Source organism: Micromys minutus (genome assembly GCF_963924665.1).
Source record: "Micromys minutus genome assembly, chromosome: 2".
NCBI classification, from domain to species: domain Eukaryota; kingdom Metazoa; phylum Chordata; class Mammalia; order Rodentia; family Muridae; genus Micromys; species Micromys minutus.
The window spans coordinates 90,479,827-90,503,973 of record NC_137971.1 but is presented as its reverse complement, the minus strand read 5'-3'; the positions used below and the strand labels follow the sequence as shown (position 1 = coordinate 90,503,973).

General features: G+C 38.4%; 1 protein-coding gene across 1 annotated transcript; it reads left to right on the top strand.

Moving 5' to 3' along the window:
• Positions 1 to 11,110: 11,110 nt before the first annotated feature.
• On the top strand, positions 11,111 to 12,076 carry LOC308418015 (olfactory receptor 56B34-like; the record flags this gene model as incomplete). Its single annotated transcript, XM_080913354.1, has 1 exon — positions 11,111 to 12,076. The coding sequence occupies one exon, from the start codon at positions 11,111 to 11,113 to the stop codon at positions 12,074 to 12,076; it is 966 nt and encodes a 321-aa protein (XP_080769480.1).
• Positions 12,077 to 24,147: the final 12,071 nt, after the last annotated feature.

Sequence of the window (24,147 nt, the reverse complement as noted above, 5' to 3'; positions counted from 1 at the left end):
CACTATCTCAGAGTAAAAGTTTGGGAAAAAAATCTTCCAAGCATATACCCCAAAGAAACGAGCTGGAGTAGCCGTTCTAATATCAAATAAAGTACATTTTAAACAAAAAGTTATCAAAAAAAGACAAGAAAGTCCACTTCTTACTCATTACAGAGAAAATTTATCAGAAGAAAATCTCAATCCATAACATATATGCTCCAAATAGAAGAGGACCCATATTCATAAAAGAAACCCTACTACAGCTCAAAAAATACATTGCACCACATACAATAATAGTGGGAGACTTCAACACCCCACTCTCAACAATGGACAGATCATGAAAGCAGAAACTGAACGAGGACGCAGTGAAACTAGCAGAGGATATGAAACAATTGGAATTCATGGACATCTAGAGAACATTTCACCATAAAACAAAAGAATGTGCCTTCTTCTCAGCACCTCATGGCACGTTTTCCAAAACTGACCATATACTCAGTCATAAAACAAGCCTCAATAGATATAAGTAGATTGAAACACTCACAGCATCTTATCAGATCACCATGGACTAAGGCTGGTCTTTAATAAAAACAAAGACAACAAAAGGCCTACATGCACATGGAAGTTGAACAATGTTCTACTCAAAGATAACATGGTCAAAGAAGAAATAAAGAAAGAAATTAAGAATTTTCTAGAATTTAATGAAAATCAAAGCACAACATAGCCAAACCTATGGGATGCAATGAAAGCAGTACTAAGAAGAAACACTAATAGCTCTGAGTGCCTTCATAAAGAAACTGGAGAGAGCATACACTAGCAACATGACAGCACAGTTGAAAGTGCTAGAAAAGGAAGCAGATACACCCAAAAGGAGTAGATGGCAAGAAATAATCAAACTCAGAGCAGAAATAGACCAAATAGAAACAAAAAGAACCACTAGACAGCAAAAGGAAATCAAAGGAATACAAATCAAAAAGGAAGAAGTAAAAACATCACTCTTTGCAGATAACATAATAGTGTACTTAAGTGACCCCAGAAATTCCACCAGAGAACTCCTACAGTTGATAAACAAGTTCAGCAAACTGTCTGGATATAAAAGAAACTCAAAGAAATCAGGAGCCTTCCTATAATCAAAGGACAAACATGTGGAGAAAGAAATTAGGAAAAAGATACCCTTCACAATAGTCACAAACAATATGAAATACCTTGGTGTGACTCTAACTAAGCAAGTGAAGGACCTGTATGACAAGAACTTCAAACCTCTAAAGAAGGAAGTCAAGGAAGATTTCAGAAAATGGAAAGATCTCCCATGCTCAGGAACTGGAAAGATCAACATTTTAAAAATGGCCATCCTACCAAAAGCAATCTACAGATTCAATGCAATCCCCATCAAAATTCCAACTCAGTTCTTCATTGAGTTGGAAAGATCAATGTGCAATTTCATCTTGAATAACAAAAGACCTAGAATAGCAAAATCCATCCTCAAACAAGAAAACATCTGCGGGAATCATTATCCCTGACATCAAGCTATATTACAAGGCAATGGTGCTGAAAACTGCATGTTATTTGTAAAGAAACAGGCATCTGGATCAATGGAATAGAATAGAAGATCCAGAAATGAGCCCTCAGGTATATGGTTACCTGATTTTTGACAAAGGAGTTGTAAACAAAAATGGAAAAAGGACAGCCTATTTAACAAATGGTGCTGGTCCAACTGGCATTCAGCATGCAGAAGAATGAAAATAGACCCTTTCTTATCTCCTTGTACAAAGCTTAAGTGTAAGTGGATCAAAGATCTCCACATTAAACCAGATACAATGAAACTATTAGATGAGAAAGTAGGGAAAACCTTAAAACACACAGGCACAGGAGAATCTTTTCTGAACAAAACACTAATGGCTCAAGCTCTAAGGTCAAAGATTAACAAGTGGGACTTAATGAGATTGCAAAGTTTCTGTAAAGCTACGGATATTGTCAAGAAAACAAAACAGCAGCCAACAGAATGGGAAAAGATCTTTACCAACTCCACATCAGATAGAGGCCTAATATCCAAAAACTCAAAAAGCTAGACACCAGAGAATCAAACAACCCTATTAAAAAACAGGGTACAGATCTAAACAAAACATTCTCGATTGAGGAATATGGAATGGCTGAGAAACATCTAAGGAAGTGCTCAACATCCTTAGCCATCAGGAAAATGGAAATCAAAACAACCCTGAGATTCCACCTCACACCAGTCAGATTGGCCGAGATCCAAAACTCAAATGACAGCAGATGCTGTCAAGGTTGTAGAGAAAGAGGAACACTTCTCCACTGTTGGTGGGGTTGCAAACTAATACAACCACTCTGGAAATGAGTCTGGCGATTCCCCAGAAAATAGGACATAGTACTACCTGAAGATCCAGCGATTCCACTTCTGGGCATATACCCCAGAGACACTCCAATATACAACAAAGATACATGCACCACAATGTTCATAGCAGCTCTATTTATAATAGCCAGAAGCTGGAAAGTACCCAGATGTCCTTCAGTAGATGAATGGATACAAAAATTGTGGTACATTTACACAATGTAGTACTACTACTCAGCCATCAGAAACAAAGACTTAACCAAATTCTTAAGAAAATGTTTGCATCTAGTGAATATCATCCTGAGTGAGATAACCCAATCACAAAAGAACAGACATAATATGCAGTCACTGATAGTTAGATGCTAACCCCAGAGGCTCAAACTGCCTCAGAAACAACTCACAGACTGTGTGAAGCTCCAGAAAAAAAGAAAACAAAACAAAACAAACAAACAAAAAAACATTATGCTCAATCCCTACACACCAAGAAAACATTGGCTAACTCCAGGTTACATCCTGTTTTACATGTACTTTTTGCTCATTGTAACTAGTAAGACCTTAATGCAGAATATCAAACCTTGAAAAAAAAGAAGAAAAAAAAACCAAGCACTGACAAAAATGTATTTGTATACATCTATGAAAAAGTGTTTAAATTTTTTTCTTTTATCTTTGTTTTTTAAAATAAAATTTTAAAAAAAAGAACCATTCAAAGAATCAACAAAACCAAGACCTGGTTTTTTGAGAAAATTAACAAAATGATAAACCCTTAGCCAGACTAACTAGAGGGCAAAAAGAGAGTATCCAAATTAACAAAATCAGAAAGGAAAGTAGAGACATAAGGACTGAAACTGAGGAAATTCAAGAAATCATCAGATCCTACTATAAATGCCTATACTCAACAAAGCTAGAATTTCTGGAGGAAATGGATGAATTTCTAGACAGAAACTAGACACTAAAGTTAAACCAGGACCAGATAAACTATCTAAATAATCCTGTAACACCTAAAGAAATAGAAGCAGTCATCAAAAGCCTCCCAACCAAAAAAAAGCCCAGAACCAGATAGGTTTAGTGCATAATTCTATCAGACATTTATGGATGACCTAATACCAACACTCTTCAAACTATTCCACAAAATATAATCAGATGGAACACTACCTAGCTCATTTTTCAAGGCCACAATAACCCTCATTCCTGAACCACAAAATGACCCTACAAGGAAAGAGAATTTCAAACCAATCTCCCTTATGAACATTGATGCAAAAATACTCAACAAAATCCTTGCAAACCGAATCCAAGAACACATCAAAATGATCATTCACCATGATCAAGTAGGCTGCATCCCTGGTATGCAGGGTTGGTTGAATATATGGAAATCCATCAAAGTAATCCACCACATAAACAAACTCAAAGGAAATAACCACATGGTTATCACACTAGAGGCTGAGAAAGCATTTGACAAAATTCAACACCCCTTCATGTTAAAAGTATTGGAAAGTACATGAATTCAAGGCCCATACATAAATATAATAAAAGCAATGTACAGCAAACCAATAGCCAGCATCAAGCTAACTGGTGAGAAACTATAAGCAATTCCAATAAAACCAGGGACTAGACAAGGCTGCCCACTCTCCCCCTACCTATTCAACATAGTACTGGAAATCATGGCCGGAGCAATAGACAGCAAAAGAAAATCAAAGGGATACAAATCAGAAAAAAAGAAGTAAAAATATCACTATTTTCAGATGACATGATAGTATACTTAAGCGACCTCAAAAAATCCACCAGAGATCGTTTACAGCTGATAAACAACTTCAGTAAAGTTGCTGGATATAAAATTATCTCAAACAATTCAGTATCCTTCCTCTAATCAAAGGACAAACATGCAGAAAAAGAAATTAGGAAAAAGATACCTTTCACAATAGTCACAAACAATATGAAATACCTTGGTGTGACTCTAACTAAGGAAGTGAAAGACCTGTATGACAAGAACTTCAAATCTCTGAAGAAGTAAATTAAAGAAGATCTCAGAAGATGGAAAGATCTCCCATACTCATGGATTGGAAGGATCAACATTGTTAAAATGGCCATCTTACCAAAAGCAAGTACAGATTTATTGCAGTCCCCAACAAAATTCCAATCTAATTCTTCATAGAGTTGGAAAGAATAATGTGCAAATTCATCTGAAATAACAAGAAAAAAATGAGAGTATTGAAATCTATCCTCAACAACAAGAAAACTTCTGGGCGAATCACCATCTCTGATCTCAGGCTCTATTACAAGGCAATTGTGCAGAAAACTGCATGGTACTGGTACAGAGATAGGTACGTGGATCAATGGAACAGAATAGAAGATCCAGAAATGAACCCTAACACATATGGTCACTTGATTTTTGACAAAGGAGCTGTAAACATTCAATGGAAAAATGACAACCTCTTCAACAAATGGTGTTGGTTCAACTGGCACTCCGCATGCAGAAGAATAAAAATAGATCCTTTCTTATCTCCTTGTACAAAGCTCAAGTTCAAGTGAATCAAAGAACTAAACATTAAACTAGGTACACTAAAACTATTAGAAGAGAAAATAGGGAAAACATTAGAACACATAGGCACAGGGGAAACTTTCCTGAACAGAACTCCAGTGGCTTGTGCTCTAAGGTCAAAGATTGACAAATGGGACTTAATTTGATTGCAAAGTTTCTGTAATGCTCAGGACACTGTCAAGAAAACAAAATGGCAGCCAATAGATTGGGAAAAGATCTTTACCAACCCCACATCTGATAGAGTATACCTAATATCCAAGGTATATAAAGAACTCAAGAAGATAGACACCAGAGAATCAAACAAACCTATTAAAAAATGGGGTACAGAGCTAAACAAATTTTTCAAATGAGGAATACTGAATGGCTGAGAAGCATCTAAGGAAGTGCTCAACATCCCTAGTCATCAGGGAAATGCAAATCAAAACAACCCTGAGATTCCACCTCATGCCATTAATAATGGCTAAGATCAAAAACTCAGATGACAGCAGATGCTGGTGAGGATGTGGAGAAAGAGAAACACTCCTCCACTTTTGGTGGGGTTGTAAACTGTTACAACCACTCTGGAAATCAGACTGTTGGTTCCTCAGAAAATTGGACATAGTACTAACTGAAATCCCAGTTATTCCACTTCTGGGCATATACCCCAGAGATGCCCCAACATACAATTAGGATACATGCTCTACAATGTTCATAGCATCCCCATTTATAATAGCCAGAAGCTGGAAAGAACCCAGATGTTCTTCAGTAGATGAATGGATACAAAAATTATGGTATAATTACACAATGGAGTACTACTCATCTATCAGAAACAATGACTTTATGAAATTCCTAGGAAAATGATGCATCTAGAGAATATCATCCTGAGTGAGGTAACCCATTCACAAAAGAACAGACATAATGTGCAATCACTGGTAATTGGATACTAACTCCAGAAAGCTTTGAGTTGGGAAAAAATAAATGTATAGCAGCCTCTCAGAGTGTGGTACACCTGGACCTCAAATCATTAATAATCCAAGAACTAAGAGTATAGCCTTGTGGCAATTTTGGTATTCAAAAATCATTATGCTATACCTCCTGGGCACAGACCCAGAAGATGCTCCACTATACCAAAAAGATATGTGTCCCAATATGTTTATTACAAACTTATTCATAATTGCCAGGACCTGGAAACAACCCAGATATCCCTCAACCAAAGAATGGATACAGGAAATGTGGTTCATTTACACAGTGGATACTATTCAGCTATTAAAAATGAGGACATCTTGAATTGTACAGGTAAATGGATGAACCTAGAAAATATCTTAAGTGAGGTAACCCAGTCTGAGAAGGAAACTCATGGTATGTACTCAATGTTAAGTGGATATTAGCCAAAAAGTGCAGAATATCCATGATACAATTCATAGACCTTATGAAGTTTAACAAGAAGGAAGAACCATGTGTTGATGCTTTAATCCCACTTAGAAGAGACAGAAAAATAATCATAGGAGGCAGAGGGAAGGTGGGATCTGGGTGGAAGACTGGATAATGAGGGGGCAATATCAGGTACTGGGGAAGACAGGAAAGGCCAGAGGGCCAGGAGAATGAATAGAAATATGCAGTTGTGGGGCCTGAGGGTGGGGAAATGTCTAGAAAGCTCTCAGTTCTCAGTAGGGATGATTTTAGATGAAATGCCCAAAAGTGGGAAGATGGAACCTGAAGAGACTACCTCCAGTAGGGAGCCATGGCCCCAGTTGAGGGATCAGGCTACACCCTCCCCTCCTTTTTCAAAATTCCTGATGCAGAATTCTTCCTGCCTAAAGGAAATGCAGGGACAAAACTGGAGCAGAACTGAAGGAAAGGACATCCTGTGATTGGCCCAAAACAGAATCCATCTCATAGGAGGGCACCAAAACTTGTCACTACTACTGATGCCATATGTACTTGCAGACAGGAGCATAGCATAGCTGTCTTCAGAGTCTCTGTCAGCAGCTGACTGAAATAAATGCAGATACTTACAGCCAACCATTAGACTGCGGTTGGGGACCACTACAGAAGAGTTAAGGGAAGAACGGAAGGAACAGAGCAGGATCATAACCCGATAGGAAGAACAAGAATATCAACTAACTTGAACCCCTGAGAGCTCTAAAAAAAAAACAAAAGACAAACAAAAAATAAACTGCCTTGTCTGACCTCTTTCAGAGATTATGTGCCTAATCATGTAGAGACTTCATGACCCAGAGTGGGAGGAGACAAAGGAGAGTGACAGGGTGGGGCAAAAACTCTGAGATAGGACAGAAATGGGAGCAATATTAGAGAGAAAGAAAGAAAGAAAGAAAGAAAGAAAGAAAGAAAGAAAGAAAGAAAGAAAGAAAGAAAGAAAGAAAGAGGAAGGGAAAGAGGAAAGAAGAAAGGAAGGAAGGAAGGAAAGAAAGAAAGAAATGAAAGAAAGAAAGAGAAAGAAAGAAAGAAAGAAAGAAAATTCTGCACTGTAGATGTAGCTCAGTAATAAACCACTCCAGAAACACACACACACTCACACATATTCTAGGCCTCTGTGGATCTTTGAATTTTTCATTGGCATAAATATTAATTAAAATCCAGAATGTTGCATCTATCCTAACAGGGAAATATCAGTGCCTGCTGGGGTACCATATATCCCACTAGATAGCACCACAGAAATCTGGACAGAAGCCTAGAGTAGCCTTACATCTCTCATTGTCACTGCTAATCATCACATCGACTTTGAATGTGAGATGCAGCCAAGGACTACATCTGTGGAACTATACTTACTTCCCATCAAGCATCACTACACCAGATTCTTGACTACTCATCTCAGAAACTCTAGAGGATTTCGCCAAGAAGTAGGCAAGAGCATTAACATGTTGGTTCTGGTGTACCTCTGAATTTAGAAGTATTCTGATGATCATCAACAAGACCCTCCTCTCCAGAGTCATACACATAATTTCTAATAGAGTCTGACCTACTGAGAATCATTTTGTTATTCTGTCATTCACCATTCATTTCATACAACATCACCAATTCAGCATCTTTGACCGAAGCATTTGCATAATTCTCTGCTATTACATTGTTGTGATATAACTTCACTAATACCATGAGTACATTTTTAGAGATCTATTTATGTTCACTTGTGTATGAAGGTTTTGCCTATATAACACTTAAGTATATTTCTTATGCCTATGGAGAACTTCAGATGTCCTGAACCTAGTGTTACAGATGGTTGTGGGCCACCATATGGGTGTTGGAAATTAAACCCAAGTTCTCTAGAAGAGCAATCAGTGCTCTTAAACACTAAGACATCTGCTCAGCATGCCATCACCAACCACCACTGAGTAAATTCATTTTTTTCAAGATAGAATGGTTGGTGAAAATTATCACAGAGAATAGCCTTTACAAAGACAGATTGGTGCTTCTGTCAAGGAAAATGATCTTGTTTTTATTTATTTTAAACTAACATTCAAAAATTGTCATAAAAGAGGAAAAAAATAGTCTTCAGTGTTTTGAGGCCTTTACCAAGAACAATACATGGGTTAATAAATAAGAAATGACTGTGATATTTAAGTCAGTAGAACTCAAATAAGTAGAGGAAAATAGAGTGTGGTTTTAGAAGAAACACTAACTAACAATGACGATGATATTACCGTTCTTAATCTCCCTATCACTAAGAGTAATTGATGAGACTGGAGTAGATTAATGCCCTGAGGAATCTGCAGTAAATAGTCTGTTAGGCTGCTCCTAGGACAAGGGCTACTTGCCAGAGAGCACTTCAGTCTTATTCCCATGGCATCCTGTGAAGCAGGGGACTCTTGAGGACAGAATAAAAAGGGCCCAGCATGACAGGAGCAGGCAACTTGGGGAGTTGTAGTAAACCTGGATCTCCAGGTGTGAGGAATAAGAGCAGGGATGCGCTCACCTTGGATGGTAGACTGAACACAGGTGAGAGGATGGAGAGCAGAAGCTGCTGCAGAGCCCTGTAACAGGGAGGGAGCCTCTTCACAACATCTGGAGGGGTAAGTAAACCATGAAAGGGCCTGTGAGTTCAGAGGGGAAAGGGCAGAATCCTGACCTCTGAGAGGTGAGACAGCAGAGTCCCTATCCTGTAGTTCAATCCTACTCTCTGACTACAGACCTCATATCTGGCTTCCACAACTGTTTTTTTTTTTCTCTCTCTCTCTCTTCTTTTAATTTTTTTTTTTTTTTTTGTTCTTAAAATTCATCATCTTCAATACTTGACATCTCTCAGCTCTTCACTTTGATAAGGATTGGCAACTGTGATGGAGAAACAAGAGAGAAATAAGGCTGAAGTCTAGACTGAGTTGTGAGTGACAGACAAGGGGACTTGTAGTAAAGTATATAGAGTTTCACCAGTACAATAACAATAAATTCCAAAGACTATTGTTTGATATTTGATAAAAGATATATAATATCAAAGGCAAATTGTTTTAATTTGTATTCAATGTAAATCCTAATGAATAACAATTAACATAAATTACAAACTAGATTTACAAGAGCTCATGGTGGTACTGTTCTACACTTATATTCTGTCCATAAAATTAGAACCTTTACTCTGAGACCGGAAACAAGAGCAAAGATACCAATATTTGGGAAGAGTACAAGTACTGTTCTATGCAACTTTTTTCATCTAGGAAATCAATATTTTAGAAACAGTACCAATGAGAAATTGTAGAAGTTAATGATACTTTGGAAAAACGGATGATATAAGAGACAAAATGAAACAAAATTATAAAGTATTTTCACCAGCCATAGTTGTTTACTTGATACAATACAAAATGAAGAAAATTACAGGGCTTTTAAAGGGAGCACAAGGGGGATGGGCATGGTGGCACCATCCTGTTATCCCAGCCCTGAGATGAAAGAGGCAGGAGAATCAGAAGTTTCAAATCATCTTCAGATACAGCATCAGTTTGAGGGCAGCTTGGATTATATGAGCCTCTATTTCGAAGACTAAACAAATAAATAGAAAATAGAAGCAGCAACACTTATTAAAGTTAATGTATACAAACATAAATAACAAAAATGAGAATAAAGATCAACTCAACAGATGATTATGCCAGAAAAAAAAGGTATGTTAAAGTAAATAATATAGCAAAATAATCATATTTGCTTAAAAGATCTCAAAATAATAATTATAAGAATGTCATAACAAAGCATCCTGAAGCTTTATTTTTTATTACTTTTTTACAAGTGTGAGTGTGTTTGTGCTCATATGTGTGGGAGTGTTCTAAGAGTCAAAAAGCGGAGACAAGTCCACTGGAACTGGAATTACAGATCTTCGAGAGCCCCGTGATGTGTGCAGCGAACTCAACTTTAATCTTGAAGAACAGCAATCATTCTTTCTCACAGAGATGTTTCTCTGACCACTCAGTGCAATGTTTTACAATGAATTTTAAAAGATGTAAATAAAGGAACAAATGGTTTTTTTATTTGTGAATAAAAAAAAAACTTGATACAGAAGTACCTCCTCTTTTCCATAATTCATGCATATGTAAGCTCAATTAAAACACTGCTGTTTTCTGAGTTGACAAAGAATTTCTAAAGTTTGTCTAAAAGTGAGATGCATGGGAATTTAAATTGAAGATAACAAAGAAAGGAATGAAATTTGGTGTCTACTAAACTTACTGATCTTTCTTCAAAAAAAAGTCAGAAATAAACACAGTAGATTCCCAGAATAGAATTGTGCTATGTGTCGTATGTTCATATGCACAAATATGTTTATGGGTATTCATTATATGACAAAACAGGCATAAAAATTATTTAGTAAGGAAGCAAAACCTATACTTCATTATTTACAATAAATTTGGTTACATAACTCTCATTAGTGTAAAGATAAATTCCATGTTAACTTGTTATGATATAAACCATAAATCAATCATTGAAAATTAATATTTATTGAGAACTCAATACTGAAAATTATCATCACTGATTCTATATGTTACTTGTAACAATAATGCAATATATGAGTTTTAAATATATGTGAATAAGTAAACATTTCACAGCCTGTAAAAACCACCATAAAGAATTGGGGGAAAGATAATAAGAATAATCAATGTTAATGCATTTTTTTGTTCCTATCTGGATTCTTTTTCTAAAAGTCTTAATGAGAATTCGATATGGTCAAAAGACCACGTTATGGTTAACACCTATGTCACTATCTTAAGCAAAATAACAATAAAATTTTTCTGTTTCCTCTCAATCTACAGGCAGGTGCCGAAAACAAGACACTCCATGAAATGGGCACAGTCCTGTATGAAGCCAACAGCTCAGAGTTCCAAGTGTCTGAGTTCATTCTGCTGGGATTCCCAGGCATCCATGAGTTCCAGCACTGGATCTCCTTGCCTATGGCTCTACTTTACATTGTAGCTATTGGTGCTAACCTCCTTATCTTGATCACCATCTACTGTGAGTCTAGCCTACATCAGCCAATGTATCAGTTCCTTGGTATCTTGGCTGCAGTCGATATTGGCTTAGCTTCCACCAGCATGCCCAAGATCCTGGCCATCTTGTGGTTAGATGCCAAGACCATCAGCCTCCCTGAGTGTTTTGCTCAAATCTATGCAATCCATACTTTCATGTGCATGGAGTCAGGCATCTTCCTGTGCATGGCACTAGATCGATATGTGGCCATTTGTTATCCCCTTCAGTATCCTGCCATAGTCACTGAAGCCTTTGTCATCAAAGCCATAGTGTCCATGCTGCTCAGGAATGGCCTGTTAACCATCCCAGTGCCTGTACTAGCTGCCCAGAGACATTACTGCTCCAGGAATGAAATAGATCACTGCCTTTGCTCTAACTTGGGGGTCATTAGTCTGGCCTGTGATGATATCACTGTTAACAAGTTCTACCAGTTGGCTTTGGCCTGGTTTATACTTGGAATTGACATGATTCTGGTCTGTGCTTCCTATGCTCTGATTATCCGCTCAGTGCTGAGGCTGAACTCCACTGAGGCAATGTCTAAGGCCCTCAGTACCTGCAGCTCCCACCTCATCCTCATTATGTTTTACTACACAGCCCTTGTTATATTATCTGTCACTCACCTAGCAGGAAGAAGGGTTCCTCTCATCCCTGTTTTCCTCAATGTACTGCATATTGTCATCCCCCCCTCCCTTAACCCCATGGTATATGCCCTTAGGACACAGGAGCTGAAGGTGGGCTTCCAGAAGGTGTTTGGCCTGAGTGAGTATGTGTCTAGGAAGTAAACTGACTATATGTGTAAGAACACTGAATGTAGTACTGCAGGAAAAAGAAGGTATAGACTTTAACCCCAAAATACATTGTTAAAATTTGATCTTTCACCATATCTAGGTCATTGACTCATATACTTTGAGTAGTATATTCCACGTATAAATTATCTCTGGGAGCTTTTCCTAAATAATCCTTCTCACTTCCTGTGATAGCCTATAATGCAAGTACTGTTCTTTGTAAGTTCTGCAGACATGAAAAATGAATTGGGAAACATTGCCAAGGTTGACTAAGACGTTCATACCTTTGATTTGAACTCAGATAGTATCTAGAGTCTCTGCTCTTAATCCCCTCTCCACTCACCTCATTATTGGTTTTTAAGAGTAAGTTAAGATAGTAAAACAAGTTAACATTTATATGCTCATTTTTAATAAAATACCATACTGAGCACAGCTGTAGAGGTGAATGGCAGCAATGGCATGATCGGTTCTACAGCCATCGAGAAGAGAAAGGTGGGAACCACAGAGATGACTCAGTGGTTAAAAGCACTTGTTGCTTGCTCTTGTAGAGAACCAGAATTTAATTCCCAGCACCCACATAATGGTTCACAGTTCCATTTAATTCCAGTTCCAGGAAATCTGATGCCTTCGTCTGGGATCCTTGAGCATGCATTTGGTACCCAGAAATACAAATAGACAAGACATTCATGCACATAATATAGTAAATAAATTCATCTTTAATATATTTCTGAAAAAAAGGAGAGGACGATATTCATGACTACAGCTTGACTGAGGAACAGTAGGAGATCAAGTCCAGTCGATCAGAAGTATTAATATTCAGATAATATGAGCTAAGTTTAATTACATGCAATCCAAAATACTTTGAAGAAAGCATTTGAACAGTGTTCAACAGGTATGTTTAACTGTGTGAAAACACTGGAACACTTCCAAAACCCTTCCACAGAGTAAAATAAAATATCCAAAATATTATCACTGCATTTTGTGTGTATGTATACATTCACAGAAAAAATTGCAAGGTCAAATAAAGGAGCAGGAATTAAAGAAAAGATAATTCAGAGACTGCCACACCTGATGGGTCCACCCTGTATGCAGCCACCAAATTCAAGCACTATTGCTGATGCCAAGAAGTGCATAATGGCAGGAACCAAATAGGAATGCCTCCTCAGAGGCTCTGCCAGAGTCATAGAGATGCAGCTAAGCATGCCTGTAGCTAACCATCGGAATGAACACAGGGACCCCAATAAAGGTCCCAAAGAAAGGACTGAAGGAGCAAAAAGGATATGCAACCTCATGGGAAGAACAATATTATCAACCAAACAAACCCTCCACAATTCCCATAGTTATTGTTTCTAATATCTGAATAGCATTCCATTATGTAAATGTACTACAATTTCTGTATTCATTCTTCTGTTTAAGGACATCAGAGTTCTTTCAGCTCCTGGCTATTATAAATAAGGTTGCAATGAACACAGTGGAGCACGTGTCCTTGTTATATGTTAAAGCATCTTTTGGGTATATGCCCAGGAGGTTTATATCTGGGTCGTCAGATAGTACTATGTCAAAATTTTTGAAGAACAGAAAGACATATTTCCAGAGTGATCATATCAGCTTTAACTCAACCAGAAATGGAGGAGTATTCCTCTTCCTCAAATCCACACCAGCATCTGCTGTCACCTGAGTTTTTGGTTTTAGCCATTCTGACTGCTGTGAGGTGAAATCTCTGGGATATTTTAATTTGCATTTCCCTGATGAATAAAATTTTGTACATTTCTTTAGGTGTTTCTTAGCCATTTAAACTTCCTCAGTTGAGAATTCTTTGTTTAGCTATGTCCACCAATTTCGACAGGGTTATTTGATTGGAGACTAATTTCTTCAGTTCTTTGTATATATTAAATATTAGCCCTCTATTGGATGTATAATTGGTAAAAATCCTCGTCCAACATATTCTCTTATTAACAATATTAAGTGTTTTGTCCTATTGACAATGTCCTTTGCCATATAGAAGATTTGCGATTTCATTAGGTCCCATTTGTCAAGTCATGGTCTTAGAGCATAAGCCATTGGTGTTCTGTTAAGAAAATATTCCCCCGTACCTATGTGATCTAAGCTTTTCCCTACTTTCTCTTCTATTAGTTTCAATGTATCAGGTTTTATGTGGAGGTTCTTGATCCAATTGGACTTGAGCTTTGTACAAGGAGATTAAGAATGGATCAATTTGAGAACACAGAGAGTGCTTGGTGGTGGTGCTGATGGCAAAAGTTCCTTTCCAGCTCACAATAAAAGAGTATCCAGATCTGCCCTGAAAGGCTGTGCTCCCAGACCAGATGCCCAGGCCCTCTGCCACCTAGATCAGCAGGTAATCTGGGACACAGACCTAGTGAGGTTGTGCAGTGAGTACCCAAAACACAAAGAGCGCTTGGTGGTGGTGCTTGTGGCAGAGGTTGTTTTCTGGCCCACAGTAAGGGAGTATCCAGATCAGCTGGGAAAGGCTGTGCTCCCTGACCAAACCCCAGGCACCCTGCTACTTGGGCCATCAGATAACCTGGGGCACAGGCTTGGGGAGGCAGCAGCGTGGGCACCCAGAATACAGACGGTGCTTGGAGTCACTGCTTGTTTCAAAAGTTCCCTTCCAGCACAGAGTAAAAGAGTATCTGGATCAACCTGCCCAGAAAGGCTGTACTTGCAGACCAGACCCCCAGGAGCTCTTCTACCTAGACCAGCAGGTAACCTGGGGCACAGACCTAGTGAAGTTGTGCAGTGAGTACCCAGAGCACAGAGAGTGCTTGGAGGCAGTGCCCAGCACTGTGTCAGAGAAAATCTTGATCTGCCTGGGGAAGGTAGTTCTGGAATATCAGCTCCAAAAGGGCTTTGACCCCTGGGCCAGAGGTGAACGTGAAACAAAGGCCCAGGAAGGGCACACCTTGAGTTCTCAGTGAGCAGAGAGTACTGTACTCACTGGAAAAGGGTTCATTTTGCCCTGGAGAAAGAGCCAGATACTCACCACTAGTATTCAGGACAAGTGGGCAAAAGGCCAAGCTCCCAGAGCAGCCTCACAAGAGTTTCCCCACCTGAGCCCAAAAAGACAACTGAGTACCTGCCAGAACTCACTACCTGTCTACAAAAAGCCAAACACTCAGAAGCAATTTTCTTCCTGAGCCCACGGGCCATCAGATCCATGAGAAAGACAGGTGACAGTAACTGACAAGACCACATATAACCACAGATAACAAGACGGTAAGAGGAAAGCAATAGAACTTAAGCAAACCTTAAACAATTACAGGAGAATAGACAGAAACAAACAGAGGAAACACAAAAATCACCCAAAGAACTACAGAAAAACACAACAAAAGAGATAAAGGTATTGAAAATGAAAATATAAACAATGCAGAAAACACAAACACACACAAAAAGACAAACCTGGAGATGGAAAACCTCCAAAAGAAATCAGGAGTCACACATGCAAGCATCTCCAACAGACTACAAGAGATGGAGGAGAGAATCTCAGGGGCTGAAAACAACATTGAAAACATAGACAAAACATTAAGAGAAGATGAAAAAATCAAAAAGCTCCTAACCCAGAATGTCCAGGATATCCAGGACACAATGAGCAGACCAAGCCTAAAAATAATAGGAATAGAAGAGGGCAAAGAATATCAACTAAAAGTCACAGTAAATATCTTCAACAAAATCAGAGAAGAAAACTTCCCTACTCATAAAAGTGAGATGACCATGAGCATAAAAGAAGGCTGCAGAACTCCAAAAACATTGGACCAGAAAAGAAATTCCTCCTGACACATAATAGTCAAAATGCCAAGTGTTCAAAACAAAAAAAGAATACTAAATCAGTACGGGAAGAAGGTCATGTAATATATAAAAGCAGACAAATCAGAATTACACCCGACTTCTCAGCAGAGAGTAAAAAGCTAGAAGATCCTGGACAGACATCATACAGATTCTAAGAGAACACTAATGTCAGCCCAGGTTACTATATCCAGCAAAACTCTCAATCGCCATATGAGGGGAGACCAAGATATTCCAGGACAAAACTAAATTTACACAATATCTGACCACAAATCCATCCCTACCAAGATTAATAGATGGAAAATCCAACACAAGGAGAGAAACTGCACACTAGAAAAAGCAAGACAATAACTAAGCAAGAAAACCAAAACAAGAAAGACACACAGAAATAATTCTACCTCTAACAGCAAAAATAGCAGGAAAAAACAATCACTACTACTTAATATTTGTTAACCTAAGTGGACTCAATTTCCCATTAAAGAGACATAGACTGTCAGACTAGATACATAAACAGAATCCATCATTTTGCTGCATACAGAAAATTCATCTCAGAGACAAAGACAGACACTACCTCAGAATTAAAGGCTGGGAAAAAAACCTTCCAAGCAAATGGCCCCCAAAAAACAACCTGGAGTAGCCATTCTAATATAGAATAAAGTAGATTTTCAACCAAAACTTATCAAAAAAAAAATAAATAAGGAAGGACACTTTTTACTCATTACAGAGAAAATCAATCAGAGTGAATTCTCAATCCTAAACATACATGCTCCAAATTCAAGAGCACCCATATTCATAAAAGAAATCTTACTAAAGCTCAAAACATACATTGCACCACACACAACAATACTGGGAGACTTCAATACCCCACTCTCATCAATGGACAGATCATGGAAGCAGAAAATTAACAGAGACACAGAGAAACTAGCATAATAACTGAAGATCCAGTTATTCCCCTTCTGTGCATATACCTCAAAGATACTCCAACATACAATAAAGACACATGCTCCACCATGTTCATAGCAGTCTTATTTATAATATCCAGAAGCTAGAAAGAACCCATATGTCCTTCAGTAGATGAATGGATACAGAAATTGTGCTATATTTACACAGTGAGTACTACTTGGCTATCAGAAACAATGTCTTTATTAAATTCCTAGGAAAATGAATGTATCTAGAGAATATCATCCTGAGTGAGGTAATCCAGTCACAAAAGAACAGACACAATATGCAGTCAGTGAAAATTGGATACTAGCCTCAGAGAGCTCTGAATACCCATGAAAACAACTCATAGACTATATGAAGCTCAAAAAAAAAAAAAAAAAAAAAAAAAAAAAAAAAAAAAAAACCAAAAAGGCCAATAAAAGGAAAACTCAGTTCTTAGAAATAATAATAAGTGTATAGCACCCTCTCAGAGTGAGGTACACCTAGACCTTAAATCATTAATAACTCAAGAGCTAAGAAGATAGCCTTTGTGCAGTTTTTGGTAGTTAAAAATCATTATGTTTGAGCCGGAAAGGCGGCTGGTACAGGCTGAGCAACTGTGACCAGGAACAGATCTTAGGAACTTCTGTTCCCACCCGGAGACGACTTCAGGACACAGAGCAGAGCCTGGCCCAACAGCCAACCGGAAAGGCGGCTCGTACAGGCTGAGAAACTGGTGAGTGGGAGACCTAGGCTGCGGGGGAGCAGAGGGATCTCTGCGGAGTGCACACAGAAAGGGCACCCCCTGCCCTGACCTACCCTGTCCCCCCCGATTCAGTGACCGGGAACAGATCTTAGGAACTTCTGTTCCCACCCGGAGACGACTTCAGGACACAGAGCAGAGCCTGGCCCACCTGCCAGCCGGAAAGGTGGCTCGGAGAGGCTGAGCATCTGTGACCAGGATCAGATCTTAGGAACGTCTGTTCCCACCCGGAGGCAACTTCAGTACGCAGAGCAGAGCCTGGCCCAGCTGCCACCCGGAACCTGGGCTGCCGGGGAGTAGAGAGATCTCTGCAGAGTGCACACGGAAAGTGTACCAGGGACACAGACCAGATACAAGGGAAAGGCAAGAACATATCACTGACAACAAAATGGCAAGAGGAAAGAGAAAGAGTATATCCCAAGGAAATCAAGACAATCTAGCAACACCAGAACCCAGCTCTCCGATAGTAGCAAACATCGGAATTCCAAACACTCCAGAGAAAGAAGACACAGACCTGAAATCATGCCTCAAGACGCTGATAGAGTTAATTAAACAAGAAAGAGAGGAAAAGCAAAAAGAATCAGAAGCTTTTAAGGAAGAAACAAGAAAAACACTCAAAGAACTCAAAGAACGAGATGAAAACAGAACCAAAGAAATAAAGGAATGGAAGAGGGAAATTAAAACAGAAATTGACACAATAAAGAAAGCGCTAAAAGAGATAACCCTAGAGTCAGAACACCAGAAAAAAAAATCAGGAGTCACAGAAGCAAGCATTTCCAACAGATTACAAGAGATCGAGGAGAGAATCTCGGGGGCAGAAGAGAACATTGCAAACATAGACAAAACAGCCAGAGAAGATGCAAAAAAAAAAAAAAAAGCTCCTAACCCAAAATGTCCAGGAAATACAAGACACAATGAGAAGACCGAACCTAAGGATAATAGGAATAGAAGAGGGAGAAGAGTATCAACTAAGAGGCACAGTAAATATCTTCAACAAAATCATAGAAGAAAAATTCCCTACCCTCAAGAATGAGATGACCACGAGCATAAAAGAAGCCTTCAGAACTCCAAATATGTTGGACCAGAAAAGAAATACCTCCCGACACATAATAGTAAAAACATCAAGTGCCCAAAGTAAAGAAAGAATACTAAAAGCAGTAAGGGAAAAAGGTCAGGTAACATATAAAGGCAGACCAATCAGACTCACACCCGATTTCTCAACAGAGACTATGAAAACTAGAAGAGCCTGGACAGACATCATGCACTCCTTAAGAGAGCACAAGTGCCAGCCCAAGCTGCTATACCCAGCAAAACTATCAATCACCATCGATGGAGAGACAAAGATATTTCAAGACAAATCAAAATTCATACAATATCTGACCACAAACCCAGCACTACAACGAATTATAGGTGGAAAACCCAATACAAGGAGGGAAAATACAGCCTAGTAAGAACAAGAAAACTCCTAAACAAGAAAACTAAAAGAAGAAAAAAACACAGACACAACTCAACCCAAAAGAGCAAAAATGGCAGGAAACAGAAACAATTATTCCTTGATATCTATTAACATAAATGGTCTCAACTCCCCAATAAAGAGACATAGACTATCAGACTGGATACATAAACAAAATCCAGCCTTTTGCTGCATACAGGAAACTCATCTCAGAGACAGAGACAGACACTATCTCAGAGTAAAAGGGTGGGAAAAATACTTCCAAGCAAACAGCTCCAAGAAGCAAGCTGGAGTGGCTATTCTAATATCGAATAAAGTAAATTTCCAACCAAAAGTTATCAAAAAAAGATAAAGAAGGACACTTTTTACTCATTACCGGGGAAATCTGTCAGGAGGAACTCTCAATCCTTAACATATATGCTCCAAATAAAAAATCACCCACATTCATAAAAGAAACTCTACTAAAGCTCAAAAAATACATTTCACCCCACACAATAATAGTGGGAGACTTTAATACCCCACTCTCGCCAATAGACAGATCAGGGAAACAAAAACTAAACAAGGACACTGCAAAACTAGCAGAGACTTTGAACCAACTAGAATTAATAGATATATACAGAACATACTATCCTAAAGTAAAAGAATACACCTTCTTCTCACCACCCCATGGCACCTTCTCGAAAATTGACCACATAATTGGACACAGAACGAGCCTTCATCGATATAAGAAGATTGAAATACTCCCATGCATCCTCTCAGATCACCATGGTCTACGGCTGGTCTTTAACAACAACAAAGACAACAAAATGCCCACATTCACATGGAAACTAAACAACGCTCTGTTAAAGGATAGCAGGGTCAAAAAAGAAATAAAGAAAGAAATTAAGGACTTTCTAGAATTCAACGAAAACGATAACACAACATACCCAAACCTATGGGATGCAATGAAAGCAGTATTGAGAGGAAAACTCATAGCCCTAAGTGCTTCCAAAAAGAAACTGGAGAGAGCTCACATCAGCAACCTGACAGCACAGCTAAAAGCCCTAGAGCAAAAGGAAGCAGATATACCCAAAAAGAGTAGACGGCAAGAAATAATCAAAATTAGGGCAGAAATAGACCAAATAGAAACAAAAAGAACCATTGAAAAAATCAACAAAACAAAGAGTTGGTTCTTTGAGAAAATCAACAAGATTGATAAACCCCTAGCCAGACTAACTAAAGGGCAAAGAGAGAGTATCCTAATTAACAAAATCAGAAAGGAAAGTGGTGACATAACAACTGAAACTAAGGAAATTCAAGAAATCATCAAATCCTACTACAAAAACTTATACTTCACAAAAATTAAAAAATCTGGAGGAAATGGACGAATTCCTAGACAGATACAAAGTCCCAAAGTTTAACCAGGACCAAGTAAACCATCTAAATAACCCTATAACACCTAAAGAAATAGAAGAAGTCATCAAAAGCCTCCCAACCAAAAAAAGCCCAGGTCCAGACGGGTTCAGTGCAGAATTTTATCAGACATTTATTGGGGATATAACACCAATATTCGCCAAGCTATTCCAAAAGATAGAATCAGATGGAATATTACCCAACTCATTTTTTGAGGCTACAATAACCCTCGTACCTAAGCCACACAAAGACCCTACAAGGAAAGAGAACTTCAGACCAATCTCACTTATGAACATTGATGCAAAAATACTCAACAATATCCTTGCAAACCGAATCCAAGAACACATCAAAACCATCATTCATCATGACCAAGTAGGCTTCATCCCTGGGATGCAGGGATGGTTTAACATAAGGAAATCCATCAATGTAAACCACCATATAAACAAACTTAAAGACCAAAATCACATGGTCATCTCACTAGACACTGAGAAAGCATTCGACAAAATCCAACACCCCTTCATGTTAAAAGTCCTGGAAAGAACAGGAATCCAAGGCCCATATTTAAACATAATAAAAGCAATATACAGCAAACCAACAGCAAACATCAAACTTAATGGCGAGAAACTTGAAGCAATCCCACTAAAATCAGGGACTCGACAAGGCTGCCCACTCTCTCCCTACCTATTCAACATAGTACTGGAAGTCCTGGCTGGAGCAATTAGACAGCAAAAGGAGATCAAGGGGATACAAATCGGAAAGGAAGAGATAAAAACATCACTATTTGCCGATGACATGATAGTGTACTTGAGTGACCCCAAAAATTCCACCAGAGAACTCCTACTGCTGATAAACAAGTTCAGCAAAGTGGCCGGATACAAAATTAACTCAAACAAATCAGTAGCCTTCCTATACTCAAAGGACAAACATGTGGAGAAATAAATTAGGGAAAAGGTACCCTTCACAATCGTTACAAAAACTATGAAATACTTGGTGTGACTCTAACTAAGGAAGTGAAGGACCTGTATGACAAAAACTTCAAACCTCTAAAGAAAGAAATTGAGGAGGATCTCAGAAAATGGAAAGATCTCCCATGCTCATGGATTGGAAAGATCAACATCTTAAAAATGGCCATCCTACCAAAAGCAATATACAGATTCAATGCAATCCCCATCAAAATTCCAAACCAGTTCTTCATGGAATTGGAAAGATCAATGTGCAATTACATATGGAATAACAAAAGACCTAGAATAGCGAAATCCATCCTCAACAACAAAAAAACATCTGCGGGAATCACTATCCCTGACCTCAAGCTATATTACAAGGCAATTGTGCTGAAAACTGCATGGTACTGGTAGAGAAATAGGCAAGTGGATCAATGGAATAGAATAGAAGATCCAGAAATGAGCCCTCATGTATATGGTCACCTGATTTTTGACAAAGGAGCAGTAAACATTCAATGGAAAAAAAACAGCCTATTCAACAAATGGTGCTGGTCCAACTGGCACTCAACATGCAAAAGAAGGAAAATAGACCCGTTCTTATCTCCTTGTACAAAGCTCAAGTGTAAGTGGATTAAAGATCTCCACATTAAACCAGATACACTGAAAGTATTAGATGAGAAAGTAGGGAAAACCTTAGAACACATAGGTACAGGAGAAAATTTCCTGAACAAAACACCAATGGCTCAAGCTCTAAGGTCAAAGATTAACAAATGGGACTTAATGAGGTTGCAAAGTTTCTGTAAGGCTAAGGACATCGTCAAGAAAACAAAACGGTAACCAACAGAATGGGAAAAGATCTTTACCAACACCACATCAGATAGAGGCCTAATATCCAAGGTGTACAAGGAACTCAAAATGTTAGACACCAGAGAATCAAATAACCCTATTAAAAAATGGGGTACAGAGCTAAACAAATCATTTTCAGTTGAGGAACACCGAATGGCCGAGAAACATCTGAGGAAGTTCTCGACATCTTTAACCATCAGGGAAATGCAAATCAAAACAACCCTAAGATTCCACCTCACACCAGTCAGATTGGCCAAGATCCAAAACTCAGATGACAGCAGATGCTGGCAAGGCTGCGGAGAAAGAGGAACACTTCTCCACTGTTGGTGGGGTTGCAAGCTAATACAACCACTCTGGAAATCTGTCTGGCGATACCTCAGAAAATTGGATATAGTACTACCTGAAGACCCAGCTATTCCACCTCTGGGCATATACCCCAGAGACACTTTAATACACAACAAAGGTATATGCACCACAATGTTCATAGCGGCTCTATTTATAATAGCCAGAAGCTGTAAGGAACCCAGATGTCTTTCAGAAGACGAATGGATACAAAAATTGTGGTATATATACACAATGGAATACTACTCAGCCACCAGAAACAATGACTTAACCAAATTCTTAAGAAAATGACTGCATCTAGAGAAGATCATCCTGAGTGAGATAACCCAGTCACAAAAGAACAGACATAATATGCAGTCACTGATTGTGGGATGCTAACCCCAGAGGCTTGCACTCCCCAGAAAAAACTCACAGACTGTATAAAGTCCAAGAAATAAAGAAAACAAAAAATATACATATATTCACAAAACAAGAAGACTTTGACTATTTCCATGTTGCGTTTTTTTTTTTTTGCATGTACTTTACGCTTAATCCAACTAGTAGGTTTTCAGTGCATACTGTCAATCCCTTGAAAAAAATCAAGTACTGACTAAAAACATATTCACATGGTTTTATGTAAAATTTATTTTAATGTCTGAAAAAACAGTACTGACAAAAATGTATAATTTTAAGCAAAAAATATTTAAAATCTTTACCTTTATCTTTGTTTTGCAAAATAAAGTCATTTAAAAAAAAAGTTCAATATCCTTACCTAACAAAGAAATGTAAATTTAAACCATTAGAGATTTCATTTAATGCCTATCAGAATGTTTAAGATCAAAAATACAAGTGAAAGCTCATGCTGGTGAGGATGAGGAACAACACTCCTCCATTTCTGGTGGGAATACAAATTTGGACATCCACCTTGAAAATAAATATGATGGCTTCCCTGAAAATTGGGAATCAATCTACCTCAAGACCCAGATATGCTACTCTTAGCCATATACCCAAGGACACTTTATCATATCTCAAGGATACTTCTTCAACTCTGTTTATTGCAGCTTTATTCAAAAAAGGCAGAAACTGAAAACAACCTAGATGTCCCTTAAATAAAGAATGTATAAAGAAAATATGGTAGGTTTATACAATAAAATATTACTTCATGGTTAAAAACAATGACAGCATGAAATTTGCAGGCAAACTAGAAAAAATACCCTGAGTCAGATAACCCAGACCCAGAAAAATAAACATGGTATCTTAGTTAGGGTTTTACTGCTGTGAAAAAAGCATCATGACCAAGGCAAATCTTATAAAAACAACATTTAACTGGGGCTTGCTTACAGGCTCTGAGGTTCAGTCCCCTATCATCAAGGCAGGATCATGACAGCACCCAGGAGCTGAGAGTTCTACATCTTCATCTGAAAGCTAATAGCAGAATACTGGCCTCTAGGGTAGAATGAGGTTCTTGAAGTCCATACCCACAGTGACACACCTACTCCAGCAACACCACACCTACTCCAACAGGGCCACACCTAATAGTGCCAATTCCTGGGCCAAACTTACCCAACCCATCACACATGGCATGAACTCACTTATAAGTAGCTATTAGCTATAAAGGATAACCATGCTA